This window comes from Podarcis erhardii, assembly GCF_964252035.2.
Source record: "Podarcis erhardii genome assembly, chromosome: 3".
Classification (NCBI taxonomy): Eukaryota; Metazoa; Chordata; class Lepidosauria; order Squamata; family Lacertidae; genus Podarcis; species Podarcis erhardii.
In genome coordinates, this window is record NC_138507.1 from 61,615,194 (window position 1) to 61,636,548 (window position 21,355).

General features: G+C 40.1%; 1 protein-coding gene across 4 annotated transcripts in view; it reads left to right on the forward strand.

Moving 5' to 3' along the window:
* PDE7B (phosphodiesterase 7B) overlaps positions 1-21,355 on the forward strand; it is a 170,719-nt gene that overhangs the window by 135,544 nt on the left and 13,820 nt on the right. For all 4 annotated transcript variants that reach the window (XM_081855342.1, XM_081855343.1, XM_081855340.1 and 1 more), the window contains 6 exons: positions 4,269-4,352; positions 10,028-10,179; positions 13,122-13,185; positions 14,690-14,785; positions 16,180-16,280; positions 17,578-17,709. In XM_081855342.1, the coding sequence (XP_081711468.1) occupies positions 4,269-4,352; positions 10,028-10,179; positions 13,122-13,185; positions 14,690-14,785; positions 16,180-16,280; positions 17,578-17,709 (629 nt within the window). The remainder of the gene's footprint in view (positions 1-4,268; positions 4,353-10,027; positions 10,180-13,121; positions 13,186-14,689; positions 14,786-16,179; positions 16,281-17,577; positions 17,710-21,355) is intronic.

Below are 21,355 nucleotides of genomic sequence, written 5' to 3' on the forward strand. Positions count from 1 at the left end.
TGGTTCAGGGAATAAGCTGTAGAATGTGATAACCCTTGTGGTCTGCAACGTGGTAAAATGCAGCAATGGCATTAAAGGACAGTTGAGTTATGCTCATTAGCTTTTGAATCTGCACAGCAATGCAATTGATCTTGATACCTGCAAGGTTTGTTTTTCAAAAACTGTTTTTCAAAAACTAAAGTGAATTGTTTTTTCCAAATGCAATATACCCAACAGGATGCGGCACTAGATGGGCATTTGGACTGATCCGGTAGGGCTCTTATGTTCTTAATGTGCTCTTGAAGTTATGCTAAGATTATAGGGCACTGCAAGGGAGGAAGCCTGGACTTTTACCTTTCCGGAGGTTTTAGAAGGCTAAATGGGCCTGTCTGGGGTTGGGTTTGTGAATCTCATTAAAAACGTGAGGGAGGGGGAACAGGTTGCTGTTGCACAAATATCATGATAGATCACGTCAGTTGTTCCTTACAGCATAATCCTAGCCATGTCTGCTCCGAATTAAGTCCTGTTGAATTTAATGGGGCTTACTCTCAGGTAAGTGGGGTTATGATTGCAACCTTAGTTCTCAGTGTTTCTTTGCACACTCACAGACTTTTATAGGATAACCATTTCAGTCTGTTTTCTGTAACAAGTGTGGTATTGCACACCCATGAATTGCAGATGTTTGGAGTAGCCCCATGCTCCTCAGCATTGCATATATGTCGACTATCCAGCTCAATATGTTTTTTTTGGTCTACAGCCCTGCTCTTAACTGGTGCTGGTACCAGCCATGTCCCAGTCTTGTCTTGCTTTCTTCTCTACATCCCACATTGACCTTGATGCTTTAGCTATAGCCAGCTGCTTGTTTTTGGTCACTTAAACTGATGTTCCATTAACAGTAAGCTGTCATCAGAGCACCCACACTCGCTGACAGTTACATAATAAGCCATATTAAAAACAAAAAGTGTTACCTAACACAGACTTTTGTTAAACACAGACAAAGTAAGAAGCGAAGTGGGCAACAGATTAATCTGAGGAACGTCTCCTTTGGGAGAACCAGCAGCTGCCCCAGCCATTGGCTCTGACAGACAAGTAGCTGTTTGTAACACTGAACATTCCTGAGTGATATCTTTTGACTTCAGCTTCAACAAGCAGAAAAGAGACAGCCCTTTTTCCATTTCTCTTTGCTATGATTATTTTTCTTCGTGGTGCAAAGAGGCTGGAGCAACTCTAGTTTTTCAAGATTATAGTTTTCTGTTTCTTTTCTACAGAATCCTTTCTTTTTAAGAGAAGATGAAGTTAAAAGAAAAATGTAACACCCATTCTGCTTTGGTTTTGAAGAAATTAGGCAGGAAGGTGGAATGCATGCAAGAAAGCCTAAAATGCATGTGCCGATTCCTGCAATTAATGATGCTACTATCAAACCTCCGAAATCTTAAGGGTAGAACATACGTTACAGTTGCCATGGAGTTGCTATTGGAAATGTCTCCTATGGTAAATAATCTTTACCTGGCCTGTAACTTTTGCAAGTACTCAGCATGTGATTTACACTCAGCACTTTTCTATATACACACAGCCTGTGGTCACTGGGGTCACACAACAGGCACACAGAAATTCGCAGCATGGTGTGGGCAGATTGTTCTTTTGCCAGGTTGTTAGGGTTTTGTTTTGTTTTTGTAAACATGGAAGTTATGTATTCCAGAAATGAAGAAAGTAGAGTGAGCTCTTATAAACTAAAAAAATAAAAAGAACAGGAGAAACTAGTATTCCTCAGCTGAGCCTCTGAAGAAGACAACAGTGTCTGCAGATTAAGATAATCTGTTTTATCGAGCATGGGAGGCGCTGCTTTTTGTCAGTGATGTCCTCGGCACTAGCCAATACACTCCTATGACACTACTTCAACTACATATCAGGAAGAGTGGGCGGGTAATCAAATATGCCAGTGATAAATGTAATTATCGAAGTGATGAAAAATGAATTCCCCAATAGCAGGTGCACTATCTAGGTGAAAGGGTTTAATCTCAGCATGTGAACACATTTTTGTGTGTGGGAAGGTTGGGGTTGATGTGGAGGGGGCAGGGCTGGCACACATGCACCTGTTCACCCTGTTTCTGCCCTCATGCATGCATTAGTCTCCTTGCTGTTAACTCCTAGACTTGAGAAAGAAACGTTTTCCAAAGTCTTGCAGTAAGTACCCAAGATTCTGATGGAGGTACTTCATGGTAACCTGCCCCAAGGAGAAGGCGCAAGAAACAGTGGACCAGATCCAAATGCATTAACACTTTAAAAGTTGTTTACATGTGACTTGTTGCACCAGGCTGTGAACATCAGAACTTAGACTTCCTAACCATCCACTCCACACTCTTCCCCCCATTTTTCTGTTTTCTTTTTACTACTTACTCCTGCCTAGTAATGTAGGTCAAAATAATGTGAGGAAACCAAGTCCTGTCATGTGTCGCAATAAATCTGTGTTCTGTTTTATTTCTTTTTATTTTAAAATTTTATTTTACGGTTTAGTATTGCTTTTATTTTGAATTACATGTGGCGGACACAATAATCTTTTCAGTGCTTAGGGCTTCTAAATGTCTTAATTTGGTTCTGCTTGGATGTCCATTTGATTTACGTCTGTTGTTCCTGAACCAGCAACTGATACACATGGGGAAATGTACTAATGGAACAACTTATTATGCAAAACTCTGGTTCCAATAGTACTAATTTCAGAGTAATATTTTTTCTTTTTAAGCTCATGTTTTGAGAAATGCCTTTAAACATATTATGAGCCAGTCTTTATAAGAAATGTAACTTTAAAGATTGGTGCCTAAGTTTGCCTTTTCCTTCTTCCTCCTCCCCTCTTTTCCTTTTGTGCCATGTCTTTTAAATGGTAAGCCTCTGGCTTTTTTTTGTTTTTTGTTTTTAATAATAATCTGTAAGTCACCTTGGGAGCCTTTTGGGGAGAAGAATGGGATTTTAAAAAATTAAATAAAGAAATATTGGTATTTAAAATGCATGTTAATTGCCCAGGAAAGATCCTTGTATTAGAAATGCCACAAATACAGTGGTACCTCTGGTTACGTACTTAATTCGTTCTGGAGGTCCGTTCTTAACCTGAAACCATTCTTAACCTGAGACACTTTAGCTAATGGGGCCTCTTGCTGCTGCCATGCCGCCGGAGCACGATTTCTGTTCTCATCCTGAAGCAAAGTTCTTAACCCAAGGTACTATTTCTAGGTTAGCGGAGTCTGTAACGTGAAGTGTCTGTAACCTGAAGCGTCTGTAACCCGAGGAACCACTGTATATGCTCTTGCTTGCAGATCTTCAATGATAATTTTACACTATTTCACCCCATGTATTTTTAATTAAATGAAGATTAGACATTTCAAATCAGCCTAGAGATACATGAAATCAATTGATATGTTCACTATTTTTGATGAAGTAATCAATGAGCAAGAGTCAAGACCTATAGGCGAGGACTACTATAATTGTTTCCAGTATGTGCTTGTTTTGCTAACCAGATACAGATACAAATATGGATTTCCAGGGATATGGAAGTCTTGAATTACTCCATAAGAAGGAAATGACTCACATTTCTTGGACTCTGTCACTGTATTGTCAATTAGCTATTTATTGCCCAATTTCCATTAACTTACATGAAACTTGCAAAAGACTTGTTTCTTGTGAGTGTGCTGAAAAATCCGTTAGCATAAAGGATGTGTGTGTCTTAGGCTGTGTACACATTCTTGTTTACTCTGCATCCAGTGCTCCCTCTGCTATTCTGAGAAGATGTGTACACACAATGTAACACAGAATACATAGCTATTCTGTATCTATCCATACAAAATACCAATCTGATGAGTTCCCCCCCAAACCAACTTCAGTCCAAACTGAGAAAAGGAATGACCTGTGTTTTAAGCTTATAAGGTGTATGCAGCCATATTATAGTTCACTGGCCACTTCCTCCTCTCACTCTCCAAAAAAAAGATCAGTGCAGATTCCACGAGCAGTAGGAACAGCATAGGAACATCAAATGTGCACAGATGGCTGTAGACTTCATTACTTTGACTTTTTTTTTACTTTTAACTGGATGGCTAACCACAAGAAAATACAGACCCTAAGCTGAGAAAAGACCACCCCTCCCCCCAGGTATAGTAAACCCAGTTTACTATATCAAATCAAACTTGGCTTCGTAGACATTTTCCTTTGCTACCATTAATCTCGTGGCTTAATAAGGTATCTCAACATTCACTTGGAAGAAAATGTGTCTCTAATCTTGGCTGAATAATTATGTTTTGCAGGAGATGCACGGCTGAGAGGTCAGACAGGGGTTCTCTCTGAGCGACGTGGTTCCTACCCATTCATAGACTTCCGCCTTCTCAACAGTAAGTGATCACTTATCGGAAAGTGGATTTGTGGGCAGAGGGGCTTTTTTAAATGCACTATTTAACTTGTTGTACCACAAGTCTAATAATTATGATCAAAGTCATAAATTAAATTTCACATTCATAAATTATTTTACCTTAGCTGCGGCATCAGGTGAAAACTGCTTACTCAGTTCTGGATGTTCCCAGAGGCTAGAATTCATGGACAGATAAGAGAACAAGCCAGTACACACTACCTTGCCTGCTGTTGAAGAAATAAAATCAGAGGCACATATGGAAACTCTATTTAACCACATTTCCTTTTGTCCCACAGCTTCCCCCCAGGGAAAACTGCTCTCTAGCACTCAATCAGAGCAAATGGCAACCAGGTTTTCTGTGGGTTGCCATTTCCTCCAGTTTAGAGCTAAAGAGTGGGTTTTCCCTGAGAAAAGAGTGGGGCAAGGGGGAGACTGCTTGGACCCATGCTTTCTAGGCACAGGACAAGCAGATGTGGTGGATGAGCCCTTAGAAAGTATCCTAGGGAGTTTCCCCTCCATCTTCCTTATGTGTCAAATAGGAAGCTAGACATACAAGCAAAGGGCTGTTATGTGATGAAGAATCCTGTACCTGCATAACGTGCTGGATCAGGTGTGCTGTTTCCACTTGGGATTTCAGGTGGGGCTTGTTTTCTTTGAGGCCTGGGAGTTTTCTAGAATATGTAATCCTGAATTTTGCAACTCATGAAGATTTATGGTTTTAGCTCAATGTTCCTTTCACTTGGTGGAATTTCTGCTTGTGGTATGGGCCACTATCAAGCCACAGTTAAGCACTCTAAAATCCTATTGAACATAACTTAAAATGCTTTCCTTCATCTGAACTGTGCGAGTTCTGATGTGTGTGTGTAATTAAACATGGCCATCTGTAGAAGAACAGGTTATCTGTATAGTATGAAGGGTAAATTTCACATTTATTTATAGCGCTTCTGTTATCAGATGTTTATTGCATCCTTTCCCCCCATTTTACTGGAGCTTAGCCCAGCTTGGATTTCCAAACAGATTTTCCTGGTAAGGCAGCAATAATTTAATCCTCCGATTGACTAAGTTGCTCAGTGAATCACTGAACCAAATCTTTTCAGTGACTCATGTGTAGTGATTAAAATTGGCTTTCATTATCTTAGGATGCAATCTGTCAATGACTGATACAGCACATATTTCTTGATTGCCTTAATTAAGAACAAGAGGGAATTCCATGTGGTACAGTGGCAGGGGGGGCGAGTGAATCCCAGAGAACTGGGGGGGGGGGGTGCTTTTCCTTGTTTGCTTGCTTGCTTGCTTGCTTGCTTGCTTATACCACCCTTCTTCCATAGATCTCAAAGCGGTTCACAACATACAAATGCAAGTTAAAAACACCAAATACATAATAAAAGCAAGAATTAAAAGCCTCACAAACCAATAACCTGTTATGTTCCTAATGGGGCATTTGTTATTAAGCACCTAGAACTACAGCCAAAGAAATGGACTATGAACCATATTAATATACTTCATTATTAACACCTATAAGTGATTGATAATGAGACCTACATCTCTTATTGTTCATTAGGACAAATTACACAAGATTGTCCAGTGAAAGTCACTTTCATATCTAAAAATATTAACACTAGGATGCAGATTTCCTTTGACCAACAACTATACAAGTACAGTTAGTATTCTTGGGTTATATTTTCATTCTCTGAACTTTCTTCCTTCATAGAAGTTAGCTTGGGGCTTGGGGGAGACACCACTTGGAGATTTTGCTTCAAGCACCGAAATGTCTTTAGGTAACCCTGGCTCAAGTATAGTGAACTGTATACTTTGAACTTGACTTGTGGCTCATCTGTCTACTTTAGAGCACGTTCTCTCTCCCTCTCTCTCTCTCCCAAGTTTGGCAGAGTCTGTAACCTCCAAGCATTTAACTTTATGCACTTAGCAATTTAAAAAAAAAAAAATTGAAAGTGGGGAAGAAATAGGGCAGACATCTGGGAGGGGGGTAATATTTTGGACATCCCACCTGCCATTGAACCCAGTGCTTTGTCTACTGTATATGCAGTTTTGGCTTTAGGTGTGATCACCAGAACGTAACCCCCATGAAAGTTGATACTGTGTTCCAAACCAATATCATAGTGTTCAAATGTAGTGTCTGGTGCACTCAGATACCAGTTTCTTGAAATCCCTGTCAGGCACTAATGCACAGCTGGAGAGGGGAAAGTGCCCTGGGGAAAGGCACAGTGGTGCCCCGCAAGACGAATGCCTCGCAAGACTGAAAACTCGCTAGACGAAAGAGTTTTCCATTTTGGAGGTGCTTCGCAAAACGAATTTCCTATGGGCTTGCTTCGCAAGACGAAAATGTCTTGCGAGTTCCTGCGGGGGTTTTTTTCCTCCCCCCCCCCTTTTTCTAAGCCGCTAAGCCGCTTATCTGCTTATCCGCTAAGCCGCTAAAAGCCGCTAATAGCGCTAATCCACTAAGCCGTCAATGGGCTTGCTTCTCAAGACGAAAAAACCGCTAGACGAAGAGACTCGCGGAACGGATTCTTTTCGTCTTGCGAGGCACCACTGCATTTTTTTCTCCGAGACATCCCCATGCTCACCATAGAAAGTTCAGCCTGTGTCAGACTGGTGCCTACCAAGATGGACTTAGTAAAGAATCAAACAGGCTGAAGGGCACTGCATATGTGACTTACAGGTTTTGAAAGCACAGAAATTGATACTGGTATCAGACCCATCTAGATGTGGCTTGAGAATTTTTCAGCTCACCCACTCATGAACACCATAAAAACAATATCCACAAAAACTCCAGCATACCTTTTGGATTTCTTGGTGTGTGTGTTCAAATCAAATACTAGTAAAATGGCATTTTATTTTCAAACCCAATAACACAAATCATTTCATTTGCTTAAGTTAGGCTGCAAGGCTGTGTATGCACCATCCATTTAAAGCTCATTTCTTTCCTCATGCCCAAATGGGATCCTGGATACTGTAGTATACAATTCCAAGATTCCTTAACAAGTTCTCAGGATTCTTTGGGAAATGAAATGTGCTTTAAAAGTATGGTGCAGAAGCAGTAAGTCTCATAAAATTTAATCAGGCTTACTTCTGATTAGACATATATTAAAGTATTTGATGATACTTTTAGCTAGAAGATGCACAAGTAAAGCTGGAATACCATGAATCAGGACATAGTTATGGAATCCTCGTGTAGGATTCTCAAAGGACTTCAGTTATGGTGAAAATATCTATTTTTTCAAATTTTAATTAGTTGAAACCATTGCTGAAAGTAGGTTAGACTCTTCCCTTCCCTTTTTTTTTTTTTTTTTTTGAGAAAACCAAATCAACTTGTTGAGATATTTTAATTCACTAAAATAATGTCCCAGTGTTAACTTGCAAATACAATAAAGGATTGTTTTTCTAATTCCATAAATTTTTTTTATATTACTTGGACAATATTTGTACAAGAATCTGACTAGTTACTTGATCCTTTTTCATATATGTCTTACACTTGCCCGCACACACACACACATATAGCGGTGAGTTGCTTAATTTGTTACCTGACCTTCTGTTCTAAGGAAAGGGTGTTCTGATGATAACATTGAGATTTTCCAGCTGACACAAGGAAGAGAGAGAACAAAGTGGATGAACTATTAAGATGATAAATGAAAAACAGGGTTTTCTGTTATTGCAGGTTATATTCATTTTCCTTAAGGAGGAACGGGGGGAAAGAATGGCTATTTCCTTTCACTTACTCTGTAATCAGCCATAATTTTACACTTTGAAATGTATCTTACTATAAAACTACAGATAAGATTTAGGAAGCTAGGTTAAGACACTCAATCTGAAAATTCTTTAGATGGTCGATTGTCAAATTTATTACTGCGACACAATGCAGTTTTATCATACAATTGCATTTGCAGAATGATTTGCTGCCCCTCTAGAGTCAGTGGAAGTAAACCTAAGTTTGCAGTACTTTACCTTAATCTGTTTGCAGATTCAGCAGTTAATGTGCTGTCAGGTATCAACCAATTTGGCCAGTACGATGTTGCTAATTTTGATGGTTTTCCTACTGAATTTAGTAGGTTTTCAGTGGAATAAATTCCTGTCCAGTGGTCGACTAGAAACACAGTGGCTTCTCTAATAGTGATCATTGGGTCTTTGTCTAATCTTCAGTGGAATTTCTGAACTGGATTGGAAAGCTTGGAGCATACTTCTTGTTCAGAGAGGAAACTCACAAGCAGAGGCAACTGCTGACCAATAAGCACAAGTCAGGCTGTATCCCTGCTTCCATTAACTCCACACCCAGTATGCTCCCACCAATGGACTGTGAACACAGAACATTAGCCACAATCCATATCTATCCTGTAGATTATTGGGAAATGCTGCACTTTGATGCATTTCCCCCTATACCAGCTTCAGTCTGATTTGAAACTGTTAAGTCATATGATGAAGACATAAACACACCCTCTCCTCCACTTGTATCAACAGACAGTGGCTTGTTGAAGAGAGAGGTTTGGAAGAGATTGTTTTCTCTCTTGTAACAGAGATGGAAGCAGGAGAAAGAAAAGAAAGAGAGGGGAGGAAGCAAAGGCTGCTGGAAGCCTAGTAACTTCACCTACACTGGCAACTTGAGCTCAGGGCAGGCTAACCCTTTCATGCACTCAAGTGTGAGTCAGTAAATGAATATTACAACATAGGTGACTTTGAAATACATTAAACCATACTGATAAATACGAAAGTGGTTTGAAACACAGCCAGGGTAGAGATAACCTCATTATATTTTAAGTCAGTAATATGCACACAGCCTCTGTTAGAAACAATTGATTGCAGATTCTTTGGGAACTGGTCTCTCAGACTGTCTGGGTCAAGCCGCTTCAGTCGTGGAAGTCTGAGAGAGGAGGGGAGGCCAAACAAAGGGACAAAAAGAGAAGATGTCTCTTTTTGAAGTCAGACCCAATAAATGGAGTATAGCTTATGATGAACACTGAAACATAACCAAGTTTGTCTTGGTTTGTTTGGGTGCCTCCATGTACGAGGCCCAGGACAATTGCCCCAACCTGAACATCGCCTATGCAAGGTAAGTTGGGAGACATAAAAATATAATGAATTGTACATTATCATGGAGCATCTTGTACCAGATACCATCTGGTCATGTGTGTTTAGTCATTACATTACATTATTTAAATATAACATGCATTTTTAAGGATATTTTTCACACTTCTGTTATGACTGCAGATGTTTCATTCTGTTTGAAATTTGGCTTTGTTTCTATCTTCCAGTGCTCCCCTCAGCATGGTTTACTCAGCATTCCCTAGAACATTGTTCTATCAAATATTCATGCTGGTTGCAAGTCCAAGGTGTTCTGAATCACATTGCTTTTTTGTTTTTCACTGAAAAACCCACTTAAATAATTCACTCTATCCTTATATTTGTTTTTCCAGTAGAACATGTTAAAGCATCCATGCTTTGATGCTCCATATCTTTGACAGTTTATAATTTGTTTTCTTGTTGCCCTTGGGAGAGTAGAATATAGTGGCAGAAACATATCTGTTTGGAAGAGAAAACCCCACGGTCCTAGTACTTCTGCATTTTCAGCATAGTCAAAATCTGGCCTTCATTGAGTTCCTGCTTATTCGTTTAGTGAAGATCTTTTTACCTGTCATTTTTCCACAGATACCATTTACTCAGGGGAAACTGGAACAAAGAAAAAGGTAAAAAGACTGTTGAGCTTCCAGAGATACTTCCATGCATCCAGGCTACTGCGTGGAATCGTACCACAGGCTTCACTGTACTTGCTGGATGAAGGCTACCTTGGGCAAGCAAGGGTAAGAGGCATCTCCAACAAACTCCCTACTAAAGACTTATTGTTCTAAATGTAACAAAGAGATCAGCTGAAGATTTGCTTGAGTTCAACATGAAGGAATGTTAGATATGTAGAATTGGATCCTGAGATAATTTAACATAAGGAAGTTCATGGAAAGAATGTTTCTCACCCCCTCCTCCCCCTGTAACCACTTGCACCCCCTGAAATGCCTCTCCAGTGGGTCAGAAGCCCCTCCTGAACAATGTGTGGTAGGGTTTGGGGACTGCTGAGGGAGGGAAAATGACCCAAGTGTGTTGTAGCACACAGGTGGTCAACATGGTGCGGTCAATATGTTGTTGGTCTACAACTCTTATCAGCCCTAGCCAACATGGTCAATAGTTATGAATGTTGCAAGTTGTAGAACTCAAAAGTGTGTGACTCTGGGGGGCACCATGTTGGTTACCCTGATTCTACTATATCTTTAATCATCCTCATGGTCCCTTCCGACTCTGTGATTCTGTGAAAAGAAGCCATACCTTCAAGCAGAGCTGGCTCTGCCATTAGGCACACTGCTGTGGATGCTTCAAGCAGCAGTCCCATGGATGCCCCACTGCCTCCGCAGAAGTGCCACTGATTTCAGCTGTAATCACGCAAGATTTGTGAGTGCGCAAGATCTTGATTGTTTTGGGTAAGATCTCACCCCAAACTGCAGAAGCAGAAGGGCATGCAAAGAAGGAGTGCCAGTGGCGCAACAGGTATGGGAACGGAAGGGCAGGGAAAGGTGGCACCTCCTATTTTGCCTCAAGCGGCAAAACGGGATGCGCTCCCCCTGCCTTCATGGTTTCTAAAACAGCACTGGACCAGGTATTGCAGTGTAAATTAATACAGCAGAGAGCAGGCATTTCAGCAAACAAACTTTTCAATTGATACTGGTTGCTGGAAACCACAGGAAGGAGCATGTTCTTGTGCTCAAATCCTGCTTGTGGGTTTTCATGCAGGCCACAGTGGTTGGCCACTGTGAGACCAGGATTCTGGAGTAGATGGGTCATTGGCCTGATCCAGAAGGCTCTTCTTACATTCTTATGTCAGGAAGTTTCAACCAGTTGAGGTTTTGGAAATGTGTCCCTGTTTTTGTCTGAAATGTTGGAGGGTACAGAGTTGAGAAGCTCATTTCAGTCTTGGGCAAACCTTCAATTTCTCTTTCTAAACCACTTAGAGACGGTTCTAGCGTTAAGCAGTATGTAAAATATATATGAAATAAATAAATTTCTGAAGTCTGTGAAGCTGAAAGTGGAAAGCAGAAGCTGCGGTTCTTTAAGATGCTGGTTCTTTTTAGAGAAATATATTTAGAGCTATGCTAAGAACTTATTTCAAGGATATATATCTGCTTGGATGGAATGGGATAAAAAGAAAGCAAGTTCAGCATAGCTAATTTTCTACGGTTTCTATGGGTGCTTCTAGAGAACCTGTTTATTGAGCATTCGTCCTGATTTGTTTGCAGGTAGATAAGATGGTCTTGCTGATTTTCTAAATTGTTGTTAATTACACTACAGCCGGGATGTGAAACTATGGCCATCCAGATATTGTCAGACTCCAGCTCCCATCAAGGATGAAGAGAGCAATAGTCCAGAAATGAATGGAGGGCCATAGGTTCCCCAACCCCATTTTCTGAGTTCCTCCCTGCCCCCAATAATGTGAGTTCCAATAACGAGCTTTCCATATAAAAACCTAGTTTTGTTTACAGTGCTGTTTTCCCAACTGATAAATACTAAGCTATATGTTGGTGTCTTAGACTGCAATCTTATGCACAATCAGCCGAGAGTAAGGCTCATTTTGGGCTTGCTTCTGAGACTGGATTAGACTATTGGAATTCATGCTCGGTCAGAGGTATGTGCCTCCAGGCACCGGCTGAATTCCTTTGACCTCCCTCTGGCGACTCCCGGCAGGAATGCACACGAGGTCCGTTCCGGCGATTTTCCTCAGGCTGTGAGAAAAACACACCAACTGCTTCTCCTCCTTCTCCTCCTCCCTGCATATCCCCAGGGAGGGGAATCAGACACAGACAGAAATGTAACTACATGCTTTTATTCCTGTCTTTAGCAGCCATACAGTAAAGATGTCTGCTCTCTTCAACAAACAGAGAGAAACTCCAAACTCCACCCATGTACATCCTGTACAGGTCATATGACACACACTGAGCTCATATCCTGTGCTCAATAAGGATGGACTGCCCCTTTGTTTCCATGGCAGCAGTCACACACACCCTGTCTGGCTTTGCAGCCACTAGCAGCTGTCTGAGCTGTTAGAGCCTTTGCTTGCTGCAGCATTGCTGCTTTAGAATAACATAGACATGTATAGGATGGCAGTGTTCGCTATGCAGGTTCCTCTCTAAAACTGGCTACATTTGAACTATTACTTAATTAAAACAAAGGTACTTACACTTTCAAATGTCATAAATGTACAATTTTATGTACTAAATTATTTCTAATATATATATTTTCTTAAATTAGTATAATAATTTCAGGTTTATTATTAATTATTAAATCTAAATATTTATTGTTATCCTTGTTGCTATTAAATATATCGCCTGCCCTTCACCCGGGACAGGTTACAACAAATAAAATTCAAAATGCAGTTAAAACAGATTACAATCACAGGACCAGGGTGAGTCCTGAAAGCACATATCTCAGGTGTCAAAGGCCAGGGCAAACATAAGAAAGTAAATAATAATTTGTGAGCTCATATCCAGAGCATGTGAAAGGGGATGGTTACTTCTGAACATATATAGAGTGCATTTCCATTACCACTGTGCAAATTCAGCCCACTTCCACATCTCTTAAATGAGGGCGTGCAGTTTCCCAGAAACCATGAGCCCCATAATTTATAAAGTAAATTTTAAAAGATTTCACGTAAATCTGTCAATACTTATTTTGTACATTCTGCCTTTTATTTTTATATTCCCAGTATATGCTATCCAAAGTGGGAATGTGGGATTTTGACATTTTCCTGTTTGACCGCTTGACAAATGGTAAGTTGCATAAAATACCTTTCAGAGAACATTGATTCTTAATCATTGCCTTTAGGTTTCTCCATCATCCTTAAATCTTTTATTGCCATAGTTTTTACCTATGTCTCAGTTTTCCTAAATGAAGGGAAGGGTTTAGAAGTGTGCAGTGTGCATAGCTGCAGTCACATCATGTATTGCAGAATCTGTTCCATACGGAATCTGGTGGCATGTGCAAACTTCTGAAAAAATGCAATCCATTTTCAAGAGCCCAGTTTCTAGCTCCCATGGTTGTGGGAAAAGGCTGACAATATATGTATGCTGAAGAGATGTCAAAAGGCAGTAGAGATTTGGCTACTGACACCATTATTCCTGGCATCCTTGAAGCATAGAAATACTCATTTCTCTCAATCGCCTAGATCTTGTTTTTTAAAAAAACAACAACACAAAAAACATATCCAGACCATTTTCTGCTATAACCCAGAATTTGTCTTGCAAATAATTTAAGAAAACTACAATGCAATTTTCTTGGGAATTGTTTTTCAATGTTATTTGGTTGAAAAATATATATGCTATTATCTCCTCCTAGTTCTTGAAGCAGAGCAATTTAAATAGCAACCATTCATTTTAGTTTCCAGAATTTGTAGAACTTTTAGACATTTAGGAGGATATTCAGTGCTAGTTCTACTCAGCGTAGACCCATTTACATTAATGGACACTACTGACTTTGATTCATTAATTTTAACGGGTTTACTCTGAGAAGGCTGTAGTTGAAGACAACCCCTTGGAATTTTGAATGTGAATACAAGACAGTTCACCACACCAAACTATTTGCAAAAAAATTGCTATCTACCCTACAGGCACATTGTGGGACCACAAGCCAGTACTGCCACCAGCAGTCTCACTGTCTTTAACTGGAGATGGTAGGATATGAACAGGGGATCTTGTTTGGGCAAGCCATTTAGATTACCCACCAAGCTATGCCCCCTCCAGTCCTATGGCCCTTATTTTGGGGGACGCTTCTGAAAATACCATTACGAGAGGGATTCTCTTGCCTTTGGGGTAACTATGTGTTAACATAACTGAGAAGCAGAAGGATGGTTTTCAGGCTTATGGAGCCTGCATATCTGGGTCCCCAGCAAAGACATTATGAATTATAGAAGGCTGCATTCTATTGAAATCACCCTCAGGGCCCTTCCAACTCTACAATTTTATGATTCTAATAACTTGCATATCCATGGACAGCGCTAGCGGCACAAGACAGTAACACAATTAACAAGGTTGCTAAATACAGTGATACCTTGGGTTATAGATGCTTCAGGTTACAGACTCCGCTAACCCAGAAATAATACCTCAGGTTAAGAACTTTGCTTCAGGATGAGAACAGAAATCACATGGCGGTGGTGCAGCGGCAGTGGGAGGCCCCATTAGCTAAAACGGACCTCCAGAACGAATTAAGTTCTTAACCCGAGGTACCACTGTATGGGGTTTTTTCATCCACTTAATGCATGTCTCTCTGTTCCGTCAGGAAACAGCCTTGTAACCTTGCTGTGCCACCTCTTCAATGTACATGGGCTTATCCACCATTTTCAGTTAGACATGGTTACATTACACAGATTCTTAGGTAAGTACTTCTTCCCTCTCTCTAGTAAGTAAGTAAGTAAGTAAGTAAGTAAATAAATAAATAAATAAATAAATAAATAAATAATATAAATTTATTATTTATACCCTGCCCATCTGGCTGAGTTTCCCCAACTACTCTGGGCGGCTCCCAATTGAGTGTTTAAAACAATACAGCATTAAATATTAAAAACTTCCCTAAACAGGGCTGCCTTCAGATGTCTTTTAAAAATAGGATAGCTGCTTATTTCCTTGACATCTGATGGGAGGGCGTTCCACAGGGCGGGCGCCACCACCGAGAAGGCCCTCTGCTTGGTATAATATGTTCTTCTTTAGTGTGGGTTAGTGTGACATTTCCTTTATCAGACTTTGGTAAGTTGAAATTGAACAGTTACATGGGAGGCTCAGCTTCAGCAGCAAACCTGCACAATTCTCATTTCTTATGATAATGGGAATGGGGAGAGCTGTAAAGTTGGAAAGTTAACCCATTCCAGAACTGGAATAAACATATTATCTAGGGAATCTTAAAATGCTAAGTTGTTGTTGTTTTTAAGTGATAATCCAGATTCAGAATATCTGGTCTCTGCCTTAGTGCAGGGGTGATTTTGGAGGATCATATTTTGAGGCCATTTCCAGATAGGTAGTAGCTGTGTTAATCTCTTGCAGCAGAAAACGCAGGTACCAACATATTAATATTCATTTAGAAAAGCAATATTATATAATTATGCAATCATAGATTCTCCCCCTATCCTCCACAAATACTATTTATTTTTCTTGTGAATCCATGCTTTCATGAAGAACAATAAAGGGCAATTTATAAAATAGGCTTCAAAGCCTTTAAAAGTCTGGCGAAGCTTTTCTAGCATGTGGGTGCGTTTTTCTTCCACCAAGGGACAGTCTTGTAAGCGTGCCAGGCCACTGGGTTCTTTTTAAGAAAGAGCTTCAGTGGGTTGAATTCAAGACATAAATCCAAAGTTTCAAAATGACCAAACATATTTTAATCACATATTCAAAGAATGATCATGTTTTGGGGTAAGAGTCAGTGGTGTAGTGGTAAATTCTGAAGTGCTGGCACTCTGCATGACAATCCCTATACCCTTAGCCATTCTGCCTATGCAACAAAAATGAACTTTTGACCAATGTAGGCATTATGAATTCAGTGCCAAACCAGCTTTCCTCTCACTTCCACTCCTGCTTAACATCTCCCCCTTCTGGTTTGCTTAACATCCAGCCTGATGAAGAATTCAATTTTCTTGGACTCAAAAGCTTGCTCACTATTTTGTGACATTTTGGTTGGTCTCGACTTTTGAATGCTTCAAAATATAAGTGACACTTTAACCCTTTGCCTTCTAGCACTGTTAAGGGCTACACCAATTGTTTATCTTCTTTCATTTCTAGTTATGGTGCAAGAAGATTACCATAGTCAAAACCCATACCACAATGCTGTTCATGCTGCTGATGTCACCCAAGCTATGCACTGCTACCTAAAGGAGCCCAAGGTAACCAAACTCCTTCCCTCCTAAGAATTGTTAAGATAATTTCTCAATAGGACATATTGATGCCATTCTACTAATGAAAGACAAATGCATTCCTCAAGATGTATATTGGGGGTTTTTGCTTGTGGATTGACTGAGTTGCTGTGAAGCAGAATATAGATTGGGATCTACTGGCAGATCTGTTGATCAGCCACGGTTTCTTAGTTGTTTAAAAATGACAACAAAATTACACACACACACAGAAATTATGAAGCTCAAATGAAGAAAGCTGCAAGGGGAGGGGGTTTCAGTGGGTCCACACTGAGTAAAAGATAGCTGACTAGCACCCAAAGTATCTTAGACCTGCATATCCTTTGCTTGGAATATACGAAGGACCTATAAGGCAATCTTAAATCCAGTGTCACCAAATCAATAGAACAGCTGATGAATATATCTGTAGGTATGTACTCTGCTTATGCAGAACCTTTTCCATTTGTTTAGAGCCCTCAGTTAAGCTATTCACAGCTACATTATTCATGAATACCAGCCAGCAACAGAACAGCTGGATCCGCCTCGCCCCCCCCCCCCCGTCATAAATCAAAGGGTGCTACACTGACTTTTGAGATTTGCTAAAATAACGCTTTTTTACAATGCACTACTTTTACTCACCATTAATATCTGTCATTGTGGCAGCAGTGCATGAGGTTTGGCTGGTATCACTAGTATCTGCATTATCCTTTGGCAGATTTTCAAAAGGTATTTTCACGTAACATCCACCTCCCCATTTGAACATTGTTTTGATTGCTGGCACCTCAATCATTTGTTTCAACTGAGGTCACTTCCAGGCATTCATCCTGGTTTGTTTACACAAAGTTTGTGACGTTAGACACTGTCAGCTACCTATTGAGCATGCATTCAGATTTGTTTGTAGGGAGGTTGTAAAATGTTGCATTGAGCAAATGGTACCCCACACTTCCCAGGGCTTTTTCTTGTCACTTACTTTTATGCAAAAGGTCTGGTTTTTATTTTTATAAGAAGGGGCTTTCTTTGTGCTAGAATGCCACATCAACTTAATTGCACAACTGGATTTGCTAGTATGTGACTAAAGCCTGGAAGCACCCCAAGTGTGCTGCTGCAAAAATCAGTAATGTGGAGCTGCAATATAAACTCAGAGCCTTTATGGCCTCATCAGTGTCATAGTGAACTTACTCTGCATTGTCATAAAAGTTGAACAGTTTTATGGGCATGAGTTCGCTTAACTGTGAATGGTGAGCAACAGCTCTCATATTTCATTTAACCTTGATTTTTTGCATGGTTGCAGCTTGCCAACTTCCTCACACCTCTGGACATCATGCTTGGACTACTAGCTGCTGCAGCACATGATGTAGATCATCCAGGAGTAAACCAACCATTTTTGATAAAAACCAAACACCATCTTGCCAGTTTATACCAGGTGAGAATGTACTTATTTCTCAAAAGTTATACAAGTACAATTTTAGATTTTTATTATAGCTTAGCTGCATTTTATATTGCAGCACTACAATAGCAACGTTATTAGGAAGGAGTCATGTAAATTCTGGAACCATTTCTGGATACGAATCCTTCACAATTCTTCTCCCTTATACAAACAAACGTTCTAGTCACCATCACAAATAATCAGACATCATTATATCCAGGGCTGTCTATATGCTGCTCCTTCCTTTTCTTTTTCAAGTTGAGTTTTGGCATCTAGGCAACCCAACTTTTGTGAGTAGAACATCTGAACTTGGTAACTCGTGAAAATTAAACTGATTTGTATAATTTTTCCTGTTTTGCACAAGACATTTTTGGGTTTTTTTGGTCTTGGGGAGAAAAGCGGAGCTATGTAGACACTGGAAAACTTCCCCTCACACTTTCAAACTTATCTCAGGTGCTATAAACTTTTTTTTTAAAAAAATGTTATATTCCCATTACAACATTCAGTGCTATTCTGTATTTCTATAGAATCCTACCCAAAGCCAGACTTTTCAGAGAAGACCCCAGTTCAAAATGAAGAGCTGTTTCACACAGATACACTGCTTTACTAGTAACTAGCTACATCTTTGTTCTCTGTGCTCCCCCACCCTCTCCAATTATTATATGGTGGATGAGTTACCTGTTTGGCACAGGTTACCTAAATGACAATATAGCGTGCCCTCTGGCATCCCACAGAACCCCTTCCTGATTTAAAGTAGGCAGTAGTGACTGGGAGATGGGGCTGGAGAGAAGCAGTTGGCCTTTTCCTAGATATTCTTAAGAAAGTGGAAAGTTTCAACTCTCATCCTCAAAACATAAAGTACAGTGTGCACAGAGGGGATTTCGAAAGACTGCACCCATGTCTTCAAAAAAGAATGTGAGAAGTTGCCCAGAGCAAGCAGTTGCTCTTGTATCTGAAATGTGTAACTGCGGTCAGAGAACCTTAGGATTTATTATGCTAGTACAGGTTGTATTTTATACTACCTAATTCACTGGCCACTCTCACTTGTGCTCTGCTTGTTTCTGGTGAACTAGATTAGTGCGATTGAGTCTGTAACCAGCTCTCTGGGGAATCCTGGTTTTCTATTGAACTAACTGGGGATGGAGGGGAGAGAGAGAGAGAGAGAAAGATTCTCTTCAGTTCTCACTACCATCTATACTTTCTCCCTGGAGATGTCAGTTGTGTAACAGGCCAGACTGTCCTTCTACACTAAGATAAAGCAACAGACAGGGCTATGAGAGCCAAGGCTATGACAGAAGGATGCTGAGATATCCTGTGACTAACTCAGCTTGCTCTATCTGTTTTGACAAGCCATAGCCAAACATAGATATACCACTGTGATGATCTGGGGCACTGCTCCAGACTCCTCCAAATGTCAGGGGTTCTGGATAGGAGGAAAAGAAAACTCTGAGGAACATTATTATCCTATGAAGTAAATGCAGATTATTCTTTGAGAACTGTACAGCCTTCACAGATAAACCAAAATGTTGCATAATATAATCACATAGACATACAGATAAACTGCTGTGTCAGGAATCTTCATAAGTATATTTTCCAAGTGTCCTCATCCTCACATGAACAACCACATCTCAGAGGGCATCCTATTTTAGGAAACCCACATCATGCTAACTTCAAAAGAAAGAATCTAGAGAGCAATATCATAGTTCCATCAGAAGACGGGCTCAACAAACCAATTTACAAATTATAAAGCAAGCAAGAAACCTTTATCTTGTAACAAGACAAGATTCAGACAAAATTACCTCCATTTTTTATTTTTTTTACCTTTGTTGGTTTAGAGTGTTCAATATAATTGTGGAGGCATATCTGAGGCATTTGTTACTGTAAGGCTCCTCGAGAGAATATTTTTAAATTAAATACTCATCCTGATTTGCTTTCACAAAGCTTATGCAGGTCTGGTTTTTATTGAACATTCAGTCCAACTTGTTTGCAGGGTGGTTATATGACAATGAACATTCATCCCAATTTTATTTATATATTCCATACAATTTAGATACAGCTTGATTATTTTTTAAAAACACCACCACCTCCAAGTAGTTTACAAATTTCAACCTAATTTGTTTGCATAGTGGTTATAAGTCTTCCTGTTAATCATTATCCCACACTTTTTACTTCATTTCCCCATCACTTTCCTAACTGCAAAAAGTCAGGTGGTTTTTTAAAGTGGATTTGCTGTGCCAGAGTGCTTTAACCCAATTGCACACGCCTAATTTTCTGGTATGTGGCTGAATGCCTCCTGGTTGCAGTATCTCTCTTTTTTTTAAGAATATTTTTTTATTAACCGACCAATCACATCAAATCAAACCAAATTACATAAATTCCAAATTACACAGCCAAATTTTAAATTTTTGTTGGGGTTACCCATATTTCAAGTTCCGAAGGGGATCCAATCAACTTCTTGCTTCTTACTGCTGTTTTAATGTCCACAAATCTAACCTTATGATGTTCACAGTACTATCCAGTCCTTTCTTATTGTTTTTCCACATCTCTTGTTGTTATTTTCATATATTTTTCCTTTCTCTTTGTGACCTCTGATAGTCTCCACAAGCTGGTTAGAACATTTTGTAAGACGTTTTCCATATAACATCACTTCCATACATCAAAACAGTCTTAGCGTCATTAATCTTCACCAATCTGCCTCCTTTCTCAAAACCTCTGAGGAGATTCACCAGGAATGCAGTCTGAAAACAGGTCCGTTCCTCCTCCCGGCTATAAATCCTTTGGCAAGATGGTGACTCCGAATTAATTGCTACGCCATTCCAAAAGCTCTTATTGCTTCTCGATCTCCATAAAGCATACTTTTGGTTAAAGTTTATCTCCACACAGACCTTAATCATCCTGCTTGGGTCAGTTCAACCAACGATTCTAATGAGGAGGGGTTCTTGTAAATCACATAGAAGGAAAGTAAAAAAGGTCGTCCCCCCCATTCAGTCCCGTTGTCAACATACCCAGCCTTTGGTGTATCTTCATCGTAAAATATTCCTGTTTCTCCAACCCGTCGTCTTCTTTCGCAGAGGTCACTTAAATTAGCAGATTTCACTCCCCTTCTTCACTTGAAATATGTGCATTTGCTTCTTTTATAATTAATTATTCCAAATTGCTGCAGCTAGTGCGCGATCAGAGACAGCGTCCAGGAGAGCCGAGGTCCACACGGGGGCATTCTGCCTAGGGCCCTCACCCCCTTCTTTCAAATTAGGGGGTGATTTATGGGCACAGCAGGCAAGGGCAGTGTTCCCCATTTCCTTGGGGCAACAAGGGAGGCTGCCTACTCCCATAACAGCCTCTTAATTACCCCGTGTGGGTCGGAGAGATGGTATTGTCGGCCATCTTCCAATGCGCCCCTAGTGGCCCCCTCCCCTGGTTGCAGTATCTCAAAGTATGTGAAGAGCTGTAGTAAAATACCACATGTAAGGGCAATTTCAGGTGTGTTTTGAAAGTGCATGTGTGGATACAGTGTGTAAAAATATAAGTCTGATGTTTGTTTCAAGCCTGTTAGAACAGCATGCTTTAAAATGTAGCATTACATGGAACAGTACCCCCTATATCACTATCACATACATAAGGAGCAGCATCTACTTTATTTTAA